The 21101-nt window shown below is 37.8% G+C and overlaps 1 protein-coding gene across 5 annotated transcripts in view; it reads right to left on the reverse strand.

The window, feature by feature from the left end:
- The window catches only part of LOC106051420 (uncharacterized), a 187175-nt gene that overhangs the window by 111947 nt on the left and 54127 nt on the right, over window positions 1-21101 (reverse strand). For 4 of the 5 annotated variants that reach the window (XM_056007179.1, XM_056007178.1, XM_056007177.1 and 1 more), the window contains exon 6: window positions 780-3232. In XM_056007179.1, coding sequence (XP_055863154.1) covers window positions 780-3232 — 2453 coding nt within the window. Of the gene's footprint in view, window positions 1-779; window positions 3233-9709; window positions 10743-21101 lie in introns of those variants that run through there. The other variant, XM_056007180.1, reaches the window with a different exon arrangement.

Here is a 21101-nt window from a genome sequence, read left to right on the forward strand (position 1 = left end):
AAACTAGTCATGTTCACTAAGATATTACTTCGCAGTAACTAGTAGATTTAACAAATCTGTACATGTGCCATGAAAGCGGGTTGCTTGAATCAGCCAGGAAAATCCAATGACTTAGCAGAGAGTTGAAGTCTCTATTCAACACGCGCGACTAGACTAACACACGGATACGTGTAGGACGTAATTATCTTCTGTTTTTGAAGTAACGTCTGTATTATATAAGATAAGATAACTAAGCTTGAAATTAGAGATGGGAAACGAACCGAACCCGAACCCGAAACGAACGAACCGAACTTCACTTACTACCGAACTAAAAGGGAAACTTTTTAAAATTATACCCACGGGTTTCTAATAAAAGTGTTTTATTTTTTTCATGTAATGTTTTTTTTTTTCTTCCTTTTTGCCATGTGGCCCGCGACACAAGTGTCGGAAATTAAAATGGCCCACCGGCCGAGGTTTCACATCGATGTTTTATCTAATTAATAACTGAATTAACCATTATTAAATGTACCTAAATTTGCTATTAACTAATTTCATAACATCGAACCGAAACCGAACTTTAGACCTGACCGAACCGAACCCGAACTATACTCGTCATCAAACCGAACCCGAACTATACTCGTCATTGAACCGAACCGAACCCGAACTATACTTCGTCATCGAACCGAACCGAACTTTTAAAGCTGGGTTCGATTCCCATCTCTACTTGAAATGCCAGTAGTAATTGTACCTACACTAAAGCACTTGACCATTGGATAATTCTGTTGACTTAAGTGACTCACCTGCTTCTGAGGTAATTCCTCTGGAGATAGAGCTATTCCACTGTCTTCTTGGGACATGCTGGACAGTCCATCCTTGTGATAGTCCTTGACTTTGTCAGATGTGGTTATATCCGTATGGTGTGTACTGGTGAGGTCATGGTGCTGATAAGAGGTCAAAGGTTCGTTATTCTGTTCTTCAGATTTTGAAGGAAGTGAAGATGGTAATTCTTTGTTTCCCAGGGTTTTAAGAGTTTGGTAAGAGCTGTCCAGAGAGGCAGACGATTCATGACTGGAAGCTAAAGAATCGTCGCTTTCGGAGTGCTCGTGGTCTGAGATGTTACTCTCGGACCCACTGACCACTTCAAGGTCCTCCAACAGGCTAGAAAACGCCTGCTCTATTTTGATGGCCTCTTGCTTGTTGTAGATCTCCGAGTGTCGCCTTTTAGACTGGTCATCCAAATGTGACGACGCTACCTGCATCTGGACATAGTTTGGAGCCGGCGCAGAGAATCGCTTCATTCTAGCCACGAGAGATTCTTCGTCCACGGGTTTCTGTAGTTGGAAATCTCGTAGTAAACTGTTCAGATGGCTGCCTTCTGGTTCCTGAGGTGCTAAGCGAAGACCGTAGCCGGGATGTCTAGCAACTTGACAATCCTCTGTGATGTCAGGTTTGGACTCCATCGCTGGTGGAGCCCCGGTCATGATAACGCCAACTTTGCGCTGCCTTGTAACGGGCTGTGGGATCTCCTGCTGTGGCTCATGGTGCTGTAGGATCTCCTGCTGAGGTTCATGTTGGTGCATCTCCACGCTGTTATCCTTGTGGAGCTCCGCGTTCTCATCAATGCGAGCAAGGAAACGGTCGTCGCGGTACATTTCCGGACGAGACGTACGAGACTCTGTGAGACTTCGACCTACTGGCCGAGATCTGGTGAGCGTCGGTTTGGAAGGAAGTTCCACAGTTTCTGAAGCAATGGTAACGCCCACAGTGTGAAGTATGGGTTCCATCTTCTGCGTTGTATTCAGAACCGAGTCTGGCTTCACAGAATCCAAATGGTCATTCTGATTATTTGAAACCAAATTTAACACTGGCATCACCGTTTCACCAGAGGTGTCACTATCTGATTGCTTTAGATCTTCCGTTGGTTTCTCACAAATGGCTCTAGCAGTGATTACAACACTTTCAATGGTGGACATGTCCGTCAAGTCAACGTTTTTGTTTCTACTGTCCAGTGAAGACTTACCAGGTGTGTAAAGACTTCTAGTTCTCTTGACTGGCGTCTCCGGCACGGCGCCAGACTTGAGTGTAGAAATTGTACTCGTTTTAGGAGTCCTCTTCTGTTCTTCATTTGTCACGTGGCTAAGTTGACCAGTCTTCCTTACGTCATCTTTAACTCCATGAGAAACGGGTTTACCCGAACTGTCAGATAAATTCAAAAGTTCATCTGGTGGTATTTGCTTATGAAGTGGCTCCTTTTTGTCGGTTACCGATCCTACAGCCTTTGGAATTATACTCTGGGGAGATGTTTTATACTCAGCATCTAAGTCGTCGCCTTGTTTGGACTGCCCTTTGGAGGAATGAGTGCTGAGGGGGGAATCAGAATTTTTAATGGATTTTTCATTTGTAAGAGTTTTAATTTCATGGGGAGACTTTGCTGCCTCAATAGAACGTACAATGTCAGCTTTAACTTCTGCTGTAGGTGACAGATGATCTGTGGTCAAGGAAGGCTTCTGTCCATATGTTAGTCCTGATAGTTTCAAAATGTGATGGCGGGCCTCTCTGTATCGCTCACCACCGGTTGACCCTCGTCGTAAATTTTGATCCTCAGACGTGTCCTGTGTCTTTTTCGACTCTGGGAAGCTAAACACATCATCTGAGCTTGGGGTTTCCAGAGGTGTTGCAAGAGATTTGGTCAGAGTGGACCTTAGGTGGTCTGGAGTTTTTAACTCATTATTAGAGCTATTTCTTCTGGATTCAAGTTTAGCTTTGACCTGCTCCAAAACGCTGGAGCTTTCTGCTCCGAGGTCAGTCTTTTGTGACACTTTGGAAGCATCGGAAGCTTTGCTACCCTCTAAGTTATCATTATATGTTTTGTCCTCATGTGATTTAGAGTGATCACTCTTGGCTGCCAATGATTGTCGGACAGTGGGCTTAGGTCTGGCGCTGTTGTTGTTGTTTTGCCTGGGAGACGACTGAGATGCTTTGACGCTGGACGAAGGCGAGTTAGTGGTGAGGCTGAAGGATGAGACTGATGCGCTTGATGGGCTAGGTGCCGGCTCGTGGGATGAGCCGTTGTCAAGTTTAAGACCGTTGCTGGACCTGCTCCCAGATGTCCTTAGACTTTGTGTACGTGTCGGTGAAGATGTGGAGGGTAGAAACGTCGAGGTTGAACGTTTGACGTCTGCTCCAGGTTCACGAGCGTGACCTACTCCAGCACTGCTTTTCTCGAGTCCAGGTTTCCCTTTCTTGAGCTGCTCTGTTGAAAGATAAAGGCAAACAATGAAATGAAACTTACACAAAATGAACAAGTCTAACTAATTAAGTATCAAATTGAAACAACAAAACCAAGTTACTGGTCCTGACTGTTTCAATCTTTAGCAGGAAACATCTGACACATAGGAGGTTTAATAATATACGAGAGGTAACTACAGTGGCGTAGCAAGGAATTTGCCAACATTTGGGTGCCCGGGGGCTGGAACTCTTTGGGGACCCCTTCATTTTGCGTAGTATTTAATATTAATAAAAAAAAACCATTCATTTTGATCCCTTCAAGTGGGGGTCCGGGGGATTTTCAAATTCTCCCCCTATCCTCCCAACCCTAGCTACGCCTCTGGGAAAATATATTTAAAAAAAACCCACATATTTTAATATAATTAAAACGACTTTTCATGCAAAACATTGTTTGCAAAAGCATTGAAAGATTTAAAACAACCTGTTTGATTTAAATAAATTGAACGTAACATTGGAAATCGCTACAAAAAAGTTAAAGATCTGATTGGCTCAAACATTTTCACAAACTGAGTTACAGAATAGTTCCTTCAAAAAAAAATAATAACAACATGTCCTGGTGTACTAACGCTGCTAACTGTAGTATACATCCGCTTTATCCAAAGTAAATTTAATAGAGAATGACACGAGAGCTAGTGACACTTATCTGACATTTGTCATTTAAAATTAAAGTGTTGCAATACAATTGAGTTTGTGTCACAGTGGCGCAGCCATCGCGCAGTTTGGTCGGGGATGGGAAGGTGTTTCACAGAACGTCCGTCCAGCAGATAGGAATACATTAATGTGTGGGTGAACATATTTAGAGAGACAGAAAGACAGAGGCAGCAAAAGAGAGAGATAGAGAGAGAGATAGGAATGAACTGGTTGTATTAAGAAAAAATATTGAGGCGTAAAAGAATAGAAAGATAGATGGACTGAGGGTACATTAAGGTGTGGGTGAACATATTTAGAGAGATAGAAAGACAGAGACAGAAAGAGAGCGAGAAAATACACGCACACACAAAAAAGAAAGATGAAATGGAAAGAGAAAGAATGACAGTGACAGTGAGAAGTTGACAGTGACAGTGAGAAGGTGACAGTGACAGAGAGACGTTGGTAGTGACAGAGAGACGTTGGCAGTGTCAGAGAGACATTGACAGTGACAGAGAGACGTTGACAGTGACAGAGAGAAGTTGACAGTGACAGAGAGAAGTTGACAGTGACAGAGACGTTGACAGTGACAGAGAGAAGTTGACAGTGACAGAGAGAAGTTGACAGTGACAGAGAGATGTTGACAGTGACAGAGAGAAGTTGACAGTGACAGAGAGACGTTGAGAGTGACAGAGAGAAGTTGACAGTGACAGAGAGAAGTTTACAGTGACAGAGAGACATTGACAGTGACAGAGATACGTTGACAGTGACAGAGAGACGTTGACAGTGACAGAGAGACGTTGACAGTGACAGAGAGACGTTGACAATGACAGAGAGACGTTGACAGTGACAGAGAGACGTTGACAGTGACAGAGAGACGTTGACAGTGACAGAGAGACGTTGACAGTGACAGAGAGACGTTGACAGTGACAGAGAGACGTTGATAGTGAGAGGGACAAAGTCAATGAGAGAGAATCAAAAGGGGATTTTTTTTGTAAATGAAAAAAGCAGACAGACAGTCAGACAGACTGAGTTGAAATAAGCTTTATAAAAAGTAAGAGAATGAAAAAAAAAATACAGATGAGAAAAACAAACTGCTCTTTTATTTGAACTAGAAAAACTCCTTCACATAGAAACTTCTTTTCACTTATTACAGTACTGCCATTTTGTTTGCATACTTTCATATTGCGTAAGATTGACACGAATCCATTCTATATCTACAATGACCAATCTACTGGATGTACATGTCAACCTAGTGCTCATACAAAGTAGGTGCAAAATATAGGCTAATGTACTTCAGTGAAACATCGTGACAGGAATTGTACATTTTACACTAGAATGCTTGTCCTCTGAAAAGTACACCCCCCCCTTTTTTTTTCACCCTATAACGCACATAGTTATAAACAAAAACTAGATTTGAGGCCAAAAACCTACCCAGAAAAATCAAGTTCTGAAGCCGCTGATCAGATAACATGATGATGTCCAGGACACACAACCACGTGATAGGTCTAAACAAGATGACCAGTTGTTTATCTGGACTTAGCCACCTCACGGAGATAATAAAATGCAAGCAACTTTTGCGTCATGTTGTATCACACAGTGCCTTTGTGTTTCATTAGTCAAACTGTTCTCATAGTAATAACCATCTTTGTAGTTGAACGCTTTTATTTTAACTTTAATACAAATATTTGACATGATCTACAGAAATTTGCATATCAATTGGAGTAAACCTTGACCTTCGAGCAGAAGATTTCAGAAAGTAGGTCACTCGTGAAAACAATGTCTAAACCAAATATCTTTATTCCTCCATGATCTGTATCGAATAAATATTAACTTTAAAATCTTTCAAAGAATCCGTGTTTGTATACAGCGATCACAGTCTCCAGATAATTCAATTTCTCAAACAGACATTAATTATAAAACAATCACTTGTTACACCACGGCACAGTAACACATGAGCAACAAGGCCAGACTAACAAAGGGAGACTACTCTCCTGTGCGAAGAACGAATAGCCAAACAAGGGGAGTTAAATCAATGAAGCAGAACTAATACAAAACCCCGCTATTATTAACATGCGCCAAAGTTAGGATCTAGTAACATCTAGTTTATTGTCGGGTACCGATTTGGTTCCTTCTAAACATGAAACAAAACGGGCACTAGTTAACGTTGTTGAATAATCAACATCAGTGAGCGATAAGTATTGAAAGAACTCTATAGAGATTGTCTTATCTTATCTTATCTTATATAATACAGACGTTACTTCAAAAAAGAAGATGATTACGTCCTACGCGTCATGCATTTAGTCATGCATATTAACCAATGACTTAAATTCTGCCAAGTCACTGGTTTTCCTGGCTAGCTCAGGCAACCCATTCCATGCTCTAATAGCACTAGGGAAGAAGGAGTATTTGTACAAATTTGTCCTAGCATATGGGACGAGGAATGTGCCTTTATCTTTGTGTCTTTCAGAGTATTTTATTAAATTTTGTTTTTGTATTTGAAGATTATGGTTCAGTGTTTTATGTATGATTGCTACTTTACTTTTGAGCCTTCTGTCCTGAAGACTTTCTAAATTTAGTGATTTTACTAAAGGTGTTACTCTAGTCAAATGTGAATATTCGTTTGTTATGAATCTCACTGCTCTATTTTGTGTCTGTTCCAGTTTCTTAATGTTTTCTTGAGTTGAGGGGTCCCAAACGGAGGATGCATATTCTATTATTGGCCTAACCAAGGTTAAGTAACATTTTAGTTTTATGTTCTTATTTGATTTATAGAAATTTCTTTTAATAAATCCTAATGCTTTGTTTGATTTTTTTGTAGTTTCATCAATATGTGGATTCCATGACAGTTTTTCATTTATTATAACACCTAGGTATTTTGCGTTTTTAGTCTGTGATACTGGTTTGCCATGAATAAGATTGTGTTGTAATGTCTAGTATGGGCGTTACCATGGCAACACTGTAAACATAGATTGTTGGAAAAACAAATATCCATCACCAACCTGTTCTCTAGTCTCTCACGGAAGTTTACTATATGATTCCCCAGTCCTGCTGAGAATGGCTAATTTATTGTGTCGGGGGGGGGGGCTAGAAGGGCAGAATCGAGTGTCTCGGCGCGATCGCCGCTTCGATATGATGGAAGAACATCAAGGCTTTTGTTATCGATTTGTGATTACGTCCGTGGGGGTAATCGATTACAACAGCTGCTCAAGCATTCGCTGTCTTCGGTGTTATCAGTAATTTGGTATCAATCTATGCCGTTCTTAAACTTACTTTGGTCAAGTAGGATGACCTTTCAGTGTGCTTTCATTTAGATCCAGTGTGACCAATCGTTCTGTTCACGGACTATGTAGGTAAACGCAACTATGACCAGTGGTACTGGTCACGCACAGCGTTGCTGCTCAGTAAACAGTGGGCACACTGGACACATTTCTCCCAGAGATAAGCCTATCAATAAATCGATTCGTCTCCAAAATAGAAAGATGTTTATATACACGCCATCATACATCGAATGCTGTCAACTGAAATATGTTAAGTCTGTCAACAGTTATAGAAGCACCATCGCGTATCAATAGAGGATTCACGTATCAACAGCAACAACACATATGAACAGTACCGTTATGTATAACAAGTATCATCATGTATAAACAGCACTGTTAATCGAATGTAATCAACTGAAATATATAAGGTCTGTCAGCAGTTACAGGAGCACCATTGTGTATCAACAGTAGATTCATATATCAATAGTAACAGCATACATCAACAGTACCGTTATGTATAACAAGTATCATCATGTATAAACAGCACTGTTATCTTTCATCATTTCGCCCTCACTGGCATAAAGGAAAGTAGCTGGCAGCAGGTGGCCTCTGAAAGATACGTAGAGCTCTAAAAAAAAAGGACGCGGGACAAACAATTGAGACCCAAAGTAAAGCCATTTTTAAAGTCAGTCGCAGAAGGAAATATAAATAGGCACACAGCATCTTCATATACAAACACACAACACCTTCACATATCAACACACAACACCTTCACATATCAACACACAACACTATTCAACACTTGAGATGCCCACCTGTGGGCTCTACCACAACAAACTCCACAGTCCAACTGAAGAAAAAAAAACTGTTCCAGACAACGAAACCATAAAAAGAGAGTTCTCTCCCTTCCCCGTCTATAGAGTGAGCTCCCATTTTCTATTTCATTCATTAATGACTTCGTCAATGATCTTCTTTAATCAATTTCCCTCAGAGATCGTGCCCAAGGTCATTTACACTCTGGTGTCAACACTATCACTTACCTAGCCTTAGTTACTCTTGGTACACTATAGACCAGTAACATACCTTGGCTACAGCACGGCACCATGGTATATGATACAATAGTGACTTTTCATATAGATCTTTGCGAAACTTTGGGGAGAAAAAAAAGTTCTGTAACTATAAAAACTGTAATAATTAAAACAGGGTTATAAAGGGAGATTGTGTGGAAACACAAACTCAAAATAGGTCCCCGAAATGGTCCACCCAGGCTGGTAAAAAAGGCAAAGACTATCAGAAACTGTGAACTACAAAGTATCATCACATACAACCCCACCTCCGTCCGATACAATTCAAAGAGACGTGCTGGTGTCAAAAGTGTTGCCGAGACTGTTGCATTGTTAGTTTAACTAATGACTTCATTTCATAGAATGTGCTGATTTATTAATGTTATTTTTATTACATTGTTAATATTCATATGTGTGTAATGAACTGATAGTTATGAAGATATAGTTAAATTTGAACCTGGCCTAACATGTTATTGAATGATTATCAAATTAATTTCTTTTGTAAATGGAAAATCTCTCATTCAAAGCCTCAACAAATAAACTTTTCGCTTTAGTTAAAGAAAGGAAATATTTTTTAAAAAATTTACAACTAGCTAGTATGACAGAAAATACCTAATTTAGTAATACAAATGTTTTAAAGCATTTTTTTTTTGTTAAAAAATCAAAAACCGTTGGCATAAATGTGTTACAAATTTTCCCTTACTAAAAAGTTTCCAGTGTTTTTTTTTATACTATCAACAGTAGTCAGTAATAAAAAAAAAAAGGTGTATTTTAATGAAAAACACTGCTTGAATAGTTGATTTTAAAAATTAAATCTTTCACTTTCAGAAAAATTTTCAAAAATCATTATGTTGGATCTTTAATATCTTTTCTGGTTTATGAGATTGAAACGGGACGGACTGACGGACAGACGGACGGACAGACAACACAAAACTAATAACTGCTATTTCCCTTTTTGGACCACACGATATCATTTTACCTTTTTATTTTTGCGGTCTTGTGGTTTATGCAAAAGAAAAAAGCATGGAAAAATTACTAAGCTATAAACAAGACCACTGAAGCAGTTCGTTCTAAGGGGTAGTAGGAGTCATATCTCATACACCCTATATAGAAATAAACGACAGACAGACAGCCAGCCAGATAGATAGATAGATAGATAGATAGATAGACAGATAGATAGATAGATAGATAGATAGATAGATAGATAGATAGATAGATAGATAGATAGATAGATAGATAGATAGACAGACAGATAGATAGATAGATAGATAGATAGATAGATAGATAGATAGATAGATAGACAGACAGACAGACAGACAGACAGACAGATAGATAGATAGATAGATAGATAGATAGATAGATAGATAGATAGATAGATAGATAGATAGATAGATAGATGGACGGACGGACGGACGGACGGACGGACGGACAGATAGATAGATAGATAGATAGATAGATAGATAGATAGATAGATAGATAGATATTTCATACCTGTATTTTGTGTAGTATGGTAACCCAGCTTCATTTTGCTATAAATAAAAAACAACAGTTTGATATCCCAGTGGTCATGGAGAGACAAGACATCGAAACATGGCTTTAGTTTGCAAGGGAATCAATTCACATTTGCAAGCCTCTCCTTTCCAGACTTGTTGTAAACTCCATTTTATGACTAGTACTGTGACCTATTACCCTTTCCATGGAGGCGTGTACTTGATATTTTAAAAACAATACTCTCTATGGGCTGGTATTGGTACATAATGAATGAACATGGCTCCATAACGTTGGCGTGTAGAGCTTTTTTTAATTAGCTTAACTGCCAACTCTGAATGACACCATTGCATGTTTTTACAGCTAGGGTGCAGCCACAATATCAGATTTCATACTAGCTTGTGTCATGCAGACAACTCCTTGGGTTTCCAAACAAAAGTAGAAGTGTTGAGCTGACAGACATCTGAGACCAACGGAGTCATCCACATAGACCGTTCCTCCTTACACGGTTATCATTTATGTAGATCCATCAAGTACTTTAGTAATGGATACATGTCGTCACTTGTGGATGACCCTATAGATCTTTCATTTATGTAGATCCATCAAGTAGGGCCTACTTCAGTAATGGATAGGCCTACAAGTCGTCACTTGTGGATGACTCTTATAGATCTATCATTATTTATATCCATCAAGTACTTCAGTAACGGATACAAGTCGTCACTTGTGGATGACTCTCATGGGGCAAACAAGAACATGTACTATGGTCACTTGAATTTCTGGCTAATCACAACTGAATTCAGTTCCTATAACACATAGTCACAGCGACTTCCAAGTTTTTTAAAAAAGTATTCCAACATGAAAACACCATTCATAGATCCGGTAACAAGGTTATACCACAGGCCAATGATTACTGTGACACAACGGGCCCAGGGCTAAGGGCACAGCCAGACGTGACATTTAGGGCCCCTAAGACTTAAAGAAGTGGAAGGTAACAGGGATCCACCAGCGTTCATGTCACTGTAAGCCCTTCTTTGACAGACTGGTCTCACTCCAGTACCATAAACACAATCACACACAACTACATACAAACACACACACACGTATATCCATATCGGAACAAGATCCGTGGTTAGAGAGGGGCGGAGAGCTAGTAGTGTAAGCTTATGTCGGGTTCAATGTAAGTAATAATAGTTCCGTTATTGAACTGCTTTCAATGGGAACTGAATGGACCCAAGGGTAAGAACTCTCTGGGGTAAAGAAAAGATAACCCCCCACTGCTGACAAGAGAACGTCAATCGTTAATCTCATTATAGGGAGAGAAAAAAAAAACGTCAAAGAAAAAAAAAGAAAAGAATAAAATGAAGGAATAAAAATAACGGAATGAACTGCCAAGAAAGAAACGAAAGAAATACTATTTAATAAAATATACGATCAAAGGAGAACGGAGTGAAATCTAATGTACATCTTATTGGTCGGATAGAAAAGGCGGGAAACTTGTGGTCTGCCGTGATGCCGGAAAACTAGGGGGCTCACGTTTAATCACAGTCTCTGATCAATCTATGAAAGTAAAGTTCCTTTTCAGATCTTGCGATCTATAGGGCTGATGATGTTAAGGTCATCCATTTCTTTGGCCAACGGTCAGCGATCAATCGACTAAGCCTTTCCCCAACAAAGTTGTGTGGACTCAGGGCGCCCTAAAAATACTGAAACTCAAAACTCCAGTCCTCACCGAGTTTCGAACCTAGGACCTCAGGCTCAGAAGCCAAGCGCCTAACCACTCAGCCACCGCGTCCCCAAGATACAATAGTACTCCGAGTCTCTTTGATAACAACATTCCTAGTATGTAGAATAAGAAAACTGTTTTTTATCTGTCTTACTGAAAGTTTTATCAATATAGATTTTTAGTTTCTAACGCTTTGGGTTGCGCCACTACATTCATAATACAATAACGATATATAAATACACTAGTGCCATCAACAATTTTATGAATGGCGCTAGTGATAGACCGACAATGAATATCTTTATGAATATTTAGCAAGATTTCTCTTCTAATTAGTCAAAAACAAATAATTAACAAAACGTTGACGACTGGTCTAGTTTTTAATTTATTTAGCCACATATAAAATTAACTTAAAATCTTTTCAGTGGTCTATACAACCTTTCCTCCTCCCAATGGTATCTAGTTACAAAATGTTAAGTTTTCTCCCATAATATCCATTCATAAAGTATTACTCCCCTTTAGATTCTATATTCTATCAGGTTTTTTTGGCTGAGTATCACGATGCGTAGAAGATTGCTTTAAAAAAAAATAGAGACGTAACCGAGTGACTGCCTTTTGACGTCGTCTGCTTCCGACACAATTGCATGGCGGGAAGCACAAAGATAGAATATATCAAAACCCCCTTTTTTTTTAAATACATATCCGAATAAGATCACAGCATGATGACAGCCGCCATGTCAGATGTTTATAGACCTAGATGTCAGCAGACGAAACGTGGACAATGTCGACCTAGGGGAGGATCGCGGGCAGGGGCAGTTCACCTGGTACATAGTTGTCTTCGGTTGAAAAGCAGCGAAGAGTTATCGAGCGCAATTGGTTAAGAAATAGACCTACTAAGTAAGGGTGGGTCTGACCTTTCATAATGGCGTGCTGTCAGATTTGAAAATATAGATGATTTCATGCTCCAGGGAATCGCCTCAACTATGGTTTTCTAAGACAGAATAGGTGAAAGAATAAAGAATGGGTTTTCTAAAATAATTGGCACATCCTTCCTGTTGCTAAGCTTCCCTTGATACAACCAAGGCCGGTTTTAAGTAAGATGAGGCCCTGAGCAGAATATATATCTAGAACTCTTTCCCTAGTTTTGAAGACTTTGGAGTCCTCTCCCTTGTTTTGGAGGCATTTGGAGTCCTCTCCATTGTTTTGGAGGCATTTGGAGTCCTCTCCCTTATTTTGAAGGCTTAAATAAAAAAAAACAACAACTAGGTTTAGATCTAAATAATGCTAGGATACATTTGAAGTACAGTGGAGAGAGCATGAAGAAAGGGTCGTCCAAAGAAACTCTGGCTTTATAGCATAAAATAATGGACTGGTCTCTCTCTTGTGGTCAGAAATGTATATGGTCAGAAATGTATATGATGGGAATTGTATGTCGTCAGAAATGTATGTTGTTCCTTGACCAAAAATGTGTTCAACGCTGCAGGTAAGACTAGGGTTACCAGACGCCCTGCAAAAGGAGGACATATTCTCTTTTTTAGGGTCGTGTCCTCCGTCCGCCGGGCATTGACCAAAATGTGACAATGTCCGGCTGTTATTCTGTTGTTGTTTTTTTAAAACTGTTATTGAATATTATCCACCAATCGAATTCAATTCATCAAATTTTCTGGTTTAACGACACAACTCACTGATAGATAGCAGAAAGGAACAGATGTTCAAGCCTGCTCACAAGAAACCAAGACTCAAAGCTCATTAAGATCTTGATAATCTTTTTCTTTAGCAGTTTCGGGTATAGTGCTAGCGATGACAAATTTCTATATTATCAATGCAGAGGTCAATAAAGAAAAAAAGGACTCTCTATAGACTCAGTGACTAGCATGTTCTCACAGAGCTCAACCAGAAGGAAATGACCAGCATAGAGTTGTTCATAATTGAAATATAGCCCAGTAGCTGAATCAGCTTGGATATTTTGGCCATGTTTCATTAAATACATCGTAAGCATAATTTATTGGCTTTTTTTGTACTCCTTTGTAAGGCTTTGTCCTCTTTTTTTGTCCTCTTTTTTTGGTCCTCTTTGTATGGTTAAATCCTTCTATTTGTCCTTTGTAATATTCTCTCCTTTTCGTCGTTTGTAAGGCTCTGTCCTCCTTTTTGTCATTTTTTTGTAGGGCTATGTCCTCCTTTTTGTCATCTTTTTGTAGGGCTATGTCCTCCTTTTGTCATCTTTTTGTAGGGTTAGGGAACATGTCCTCCTTTCGTCATCTTTTTGTAGGGCTATGCCCTCCTTTTTGTCATCTTTTTGTAGGGCTATGTCCTCCTTTTTGTCATCTTTTTGTAGGGCTATGTCCTCCTTTTTGTCATCTTTTTGTAGGGCTATGCCCTCCTTTTTGTCCTCTTTTTGTAGGGCTGTGCCCTCTTTTTGTCATCTTTTGTAGGGCTATGCCCTCTTTTTTGTCATCTTTTTGTAGGGCTATGCCCTCTTTTTTGTAGGGCTATGTCCTCCTTTTGTCCTCTTTTTGTAGGGCTATGCCCTCCTTTTCGTCAATACTCTGTTATTCTTTTTATCATCTGTAAGGCTCTATCCTCCTATTTGTCCTTTGTAAGACTGTCCTACTTTTTACTCATTTTTGTCCTCCTCTAAGCTCGCAGGTGTCTGGTACCCTAAGTAAGACCTACTTGTAATGAATGACCTAATAAAATGGACATTGAAAGAAGAAAAAATCTGACACACTTCTAACCCAACACACGATTCAGCGCTTCAGTTCTTCGTAGATTAAAACTTCACAGCTGACAACATCAAAGTGAACAGTCTTTGCTTGTCATACTAATCTGCAGCCCGTCCAGGGGAGGGGTGGATTGTCTTACAAAAAGTAAAAATGCTGCAGGCGTTAAGTCTTTTCATTTCTACCCCTTCAGGAGGTCGTGTTGACATAGCCGAATTAGTCAAACGTAACGTCTGCCAAAAGAGCATACTTACAGAACTAGACGTTAATATGTAACACTACGTTAGCATTGGGAGCAAGGGTCACTGGGAGCAAGGGTCACTGGTAACAAGGCCGTAACAAACCGCAGGATTGTTTTGCGAAAAGCCTTGTGTTGTAAAATGATTGTTTTGCGACAATGACAAACTTTGTGGCTAGAATTATTGTTTAACGACAATGATAAACTTTGTGGCTAGAACTATTGTTTAACGACAATGACAAACTTTGTGGCTAGAACTATTGTTTAACGACAATGACAAACTTTGTGGCTAGAATTATTGTTTAACGACAATGACAAACTTTGTGGCTAGAATTATTGTTTAACGACAATGACAAACTTTGTGGCTAGAATTATTGTTTAACGACAATGACAAACTTTGTGGCTAGAATTATTGTTTAACGACAATGACAAACTTTGTGGCTAGAATTATTGTTTAACGACAATGACAAACTTTGTGGCTAGAATTATTGTTTAACGACAATGACAAACTTTGTGGCTAGAATTATTGTTTAACGACAATGACAAACTTTGTGGCTAGAATTATTGTTTAACGACAATGACAAACTTTGTGGCTAGAATTTTTGTTTTACGCCCATGACAAAGCCGTGTGTGCTGGAATGATTGTTTTACATTTCAGCGCAAAGCTCTGATTTCTAGAATGATTGTTTGGAGTCAATGACAGAATGTCGTCTGCTAGAATAAAATGTCCATTTTTTAAATGTATTTGTTTGTAGAGAACAATTTAATTGCTCTTTGAGTTTGTTATAATTACCTAATATTAATTATAATAACTAAAGAAACTTTGTCTAAATAAGATTCAATCAATAGAAAAAAAAAGAATACTTTAAAACAAACAAAGCTTATCCAAGGGAAAGAACCGCTAAATAATGTCATTTATCTGAAAGTAACAGGGTTTAGCTCCCTTTCTGCAATATAAAAGTAAATTAATTAATTAGTGCTATATGATTAACTAATTGGTTAATTTTTTGATTGATTCGTGGATTGTTGTCGATTATGAATAATTATGAAATTTTCAACTTGATTTGAGAATGTGAAGTGGGAGAGATAAACGTGTAAAAAAAGTAATAAAGGGACTAAATCCATCCATATATATATATATCCACATCTCTCATTAAGTAGCATTTATTCCCCTTATTTCAATGTCAAACAAAATAATAAATTACCAAAAATTAATGAACTAATTGTTTTTTTTAATTGATTCATGTCTTGTCAGGTTAATTGAATAATTGTGCAAAGTTTTAACTTGATCCGAGAATGGGGAATGGGAGAGAGAAAAACAAGATGTTCCAACTTTTTACCAGACAGACAGACAGACAGACACAGTAAGCTTTGTAATAAAAGAAAGCAGATAAAGTCTCTTTTTAAATAAAAATGTATAAAGAACCAAATTCTGCTGCTGGATTAATTCAAAGAGGTAGAAATCTCTTCCTCCCCCCCCCCACACACACACACTTTCGGAACTTTTCTTGAGCTTAATTAAATGTCAGGACCTTCCAGGTGACAGTAAGCGTTAACAGCGTGGCTAAAAATAGTACAAATCTGTATCTGCCACCAAGTTATTCCCCTTTAGCTCAACATTGAGCAGACGACGAAAGATTTCGTTTATTTATCAGGGGCGAGCAATCATCTTAAAAGACAAAAAAATATTTAAAAAAAGAAACAAACGAAAACAACACTTGAGTTGGATGAGATGCCCTGGGACATGGGCACTACTTGGTGGAAATGAACTTATGCTGACCTACAGATACAGATACTGTTACAACATGACATCCGGAAGTTGTGATGTCACCAAACACTATCCGTTGTTATTAGCAACAAACGATGCCTAGTATTGCGTAACTCTTAGTCTGAGAAGAACTTTTGTCTATGAAAAGTCAAAGATAAAAACACACAGAACTTCAACTTTTTAACATAAATCTTCTTTTTGTCCATTGCAATGACGTTCAAGAAGAACATTATGACCTATTCAAGAAGAACATTATGACCTATTCAAGAAGAACATTATGACCTATTCAAGAAGAACATTAAGACCTATTCAAGAAGAACATTAAGACCTATTCAAGAAGAACATTATGACCTATTCAAGAAGAACATTATGACCTATTCAAAAAGAACATTATGACCTATTCAAGAAGAACATTATGACCTATTCAAGAAGAACATTATGACCTATTCAAGAAGAACATTATGACCTATTCAAGAAGAACATTAAGACCTATTCAAGAAGAACATTAAGACCTATTCAAGAAGAACATTATGACCTATTCAAGAAGAACATTATGACCTATTCAAGAAGAACATTATGACCTATTCAAAAAGAACATTATGACCTATTCAAGAAGAACATTAAGACCTATTCAAGAAGAACATTATGACCTATTCAAGAAGAACAATAAGACCTATTCAAGAAGAACATTATGACCTATTGAAGAAGAACATTAAGACCTATTCAAGAAGAACATTATGACCTATTCAAGAAGAACAATAAGACCTATTCAAGAAGAACATTATGACCTATTCAAGAAGAACATTATGACCTATTCAAAAAGAACATTATGACCTATTCAAGAAGAACATTAAGACCTTTTCAGGAAGAACATTATGACCTATTCAAGAAGAACATTAAGACCTATTCAAGAAGAACATTAAGACCTATTCAAGAAGAACATTATGACCTATTCAAGAAGAACATTATGACCTATTCAAGAAGAACATTATGACCTATTCAAGAAGAACAATAAGACCTATTGAAGAAGAACAATAAGACCTATTCAAGAAGAACATTATGACCTATTCAAGAAGAACATTAAGACCTATTCAAGAAGAACATTATGACCTATTCAAGAAGAACAATAAGACCTATTCAAGAAGAACATTATGACCTATTCAAGAAGAACATTATGACCTATTCAAAAAGAACATTAAGACCTATCTGTTTAAAACTTGTTTAGATTAGTTTGTCCCTCTTGTTCTCGTGTTTATGTTTGTAATGTTATCACAGCGCTTTGAGCCTACATTTTGTTTGTTAACAGCGCTTTATAAATTAAATTATTATTCTTAATGTTAGCTTTTTTCTACGCCAGTCTACTCTGACACAAAGCTAATGACCAAGCGGACGCGTGTCCTGTGTAGGTCAGCTCGAACTGTGAATCAAGGATGACAACACTGGAGACAGGGCGATGGAATGCACCCATGAGCTGATGTGACTATTCCGATGGACAAAGAAAGTTAACCAAAGCGTACATTTTATTCTTATCTTATTTTATCTTATATATTACAGACGTTACTTCAAAATAGAAGATAATTACGTCCAACGCATTTCATGTGTCAATCTAGTCATGCATGTTAATCACTGACTTAAATTCCACTAAGTCGTATATTTTCCTGGCTGATTCAGGCAACCCATTCCATTCTCTGATGCCACTAAGGAAGAAGGAACACTTGCACGAATTTGTTCTAGCATATGGAATAAGAAATGTGCCTCAATATTTGAGTCTAATTCCAGAAATTGTTCACAAAATGTTCACAAGAAGACCAACAGAAAGATTCATGGATGTGACAATAAAATAAAATAGAAATCAGGCTATATAGGGACATATTCGGAATTAAAATTTTATTTGTGTAACTTCCCTTTCAATTGTGATAAAAAGATCGCCCCATGTAGCACGCAGTCAATTGTTCAGTTAAATGTTACTACAAGAAAAACTCAACCAATGAAAGAAAGAAAGAGAATAAAGTCAATATTTTGTACAAGTCAATACTATATACAAGTCAACACTTTATACAAGTCAATACTTTATACAAGTCAACACTTTATACAAGTCAACACTTTATACAAGTCAACATTTTATACAAGTCAATACTTTATACAAGTCAATATTTTATGCAAGTCAACACTTTATACAAGTCAATACTTTATACAAGTCAACACTTTATACAAGTCAACACTTTATACAAGTCAACACTTTATACAAGTCAACACTTTATACAAGTCAACATTTTATACAAGTCAGTACTTTATACAAGTCAATATTTTATACAAGTCAACACTTTATACAAGTCAACACTTTATACAAGTCAACACTTTATACAAGTCAACACTTTATACAAGTCAATACTTTATACAAGTCAACACTTTATACAAGTCAACACTTTATACATGTCAATACTTGCCTCACATCGCATGGAAACGACTTGACATTACTAGTTAAGTAGACATGAACATCTATGTCTCTGCAAATATTGTCTTTTGTTAATAGCCATTCTTTCTGGTTTTTAGGATCACATTGATCCCGTAACGATTTCATGTCACGTTTCTCGGTAAGATAAAAAAAAAGTAAATAATATTTAACGAAAATTAAACTATAGAATAGCCTCTTGCTCTTGCATGATAACAAATATTTGACACAAAACATCTTCCATGTGGATCTCTATAGATCTAGAGTTTGGTTGCTTTATTTGGTATGACTTCAGGGAAAAGCCTGCTCAAACAGTGCAATGCTTAGAATGGCTTCGAGTCAACAATGAAGGAAGGAGGCACAGTGTTTTACGAAGCAGCCCAGACCCGATTCTGACCAGCAAACTTAGCAGACAAGCCCATTGTCTGGTGTTGCTTTAAGTTCATGCCTTCTTCTGTTGTAGCTTTTCTTTTGGTCTCAACTGTTCCATGGCCACTGGCGAATCCAAGGGGGGGGAGGAGGCGGTAGGGGCGATCGCCCGACCCAATTTGTATTAGTTGTGTTAATAATATATACAAAATATTTATATTTCAACCTATTTCTAGATAATTTCGCCCTCCCCCCCCCTCTAGTATGTTGGCCGATTTGGTAGGATGGGGAGGTGGCGATGGCATCAATCCCTCCCCCCCCTCACCCCAAACCATAAACTTTTTAAGTGGGGGGGGGGAGGTCCAATTTATTTGTAGAAATCACAGCTTGTTTAGAGAATCAATTAAATATCTATGTAATTAAAACTTGTTATTGATATTTTAACCGATCTTTATATTATGTCGTTCCTCTGTTAGTCGATAGGGTGGAGTGGGGGGGGGGGCGAATACTGGCCTTCCCAACTAAGCCTTTGAGTGGGGGTGGGGCGGTCATATTTTTATGGAGAAATCATAGTTTGTGAACAAAATTAGTTGAATATCTATATAATATAAGCTACATATTGTTGTTTAAACCCTACTTTATATTATGTCGCACACAGACTCTGATCTCAAATTGTATCATTAGTAAATATAAATTGAAAATGGTTGTACCAAGTGGGAGTGGCGATACATGAAATCGCCTTCCGCCCACCGGACAAACCAATAGTTTTTTTTTTTTTTTTTAGTTAAGAAATTAGAAAATGTAAAAAAAAAATTGTCACTTATATAATTTATACATGCTATAAATTAAATTCTTATATCAAAGTATTCTTAAATGCAATCATTAGCAGAAACTATAAAAAGGAGCGAGGATTAACGTTTTCACTCTACCACCCTCTTCCCTTTCCAGACGAAAACAAGACGTTTTAAAACAGAATAGTCAAATATGGCGACAGAGTTTATGTAATTGCACACGAATTTATCTTAGTTATTTTAAGAAAAACTTTGTTTTGGAAAATTTAGAATTCATACGAAATTTTTCATTATAAGAGTAACAATTAAAATAAGTTCTGAACCCATATATTATTTTCATTGTCACCTTTTTCCAACCTTGACTCATACCGGGTACTGATATTTTTCTATTGTATAAAAAATTTTGAGACGATAGATACTTGAATACTAAAAATGCAAAAAATTTAGAGTAGATTCTAATTGGTCCACTTAATTTCTCCTCCCACTTCCAAAATTTTATATTAAGAGCTTTGAATTACAGTTCTGTAACAAAATAAAGTTAAAAAATGCCTATTGAACAAATTGTATCACTTACAAATGAGCTTTTTTTTTAAAATTATTTTTTGAATTATTTTTTTTTTGGGCGGCGATCCTCAAAGTCTTAATCTAAATATGTGGGGTATCTTATCTTTTCAAGGAACAAATCGGTTGAATTTAAATTGTAGTAAGGGCCTGTAAATTCATATTAGAATATTTTTCAAGTAAAAAAAATATTCAAAAGGTTCTTTTTTTAATTGGATGAATAATGAGCGGTAGATTCACGAGATTGTGATTCTGCAGTGAAGAATGCAAGAAAACGCTTTTGGCTTCGGGGCTTCGCCCCGGACCCAACTGCCGGAGCTTACAGTGCTCCCCCATACTCCCTAGCTGTCACGCGAAAGGCTGCTTTTTTTTTCGCCGAAGGTTGAGAAACAATGCTCTATTTTTTTAAATTTTAATATATATGCTGTACGCGCGTTTATGCTTATGATTATTTACTGGGCGCTACGGTTAGGGTTGGAAAAAAAATGCCACCCCCCACTCCAAAGTTCTGGATCCGCTAGTTTCCACGGCTACTACAAGAGTTTACCAGATACATTTTGCTGTTAGGTGTGTTTTCTTCTGTGCCATTGATTGAAAACTGAGATCCAAATTGGTGTCAGCCTCCTTAAAGATCGCCCGAACCTCCAAAAAAAAATAAATCCCTTTCCCATTTGGTCCTTTACATGATAGAAGCCCTACCCCGCGCAGCTTTTGGAGTTTAACAGACGCTATTCCTTATCAACAAATGTTAGGATAAAATGCGGATATTCGACATA

Source organism: Biomphalaria glabrata, chromosome 12, assembly GCF_947242115.1.
Source record: "Biomphalaria glabrata chromosome 12, xgBioGlab47.1, whole genome shotgun sequence".
Lineage (NCBI taxonomy): Eukaryota > Metazoa > Mollusca > Gastropoda > Planorbidae > Biomphalaria > Biomphalaria glabrata.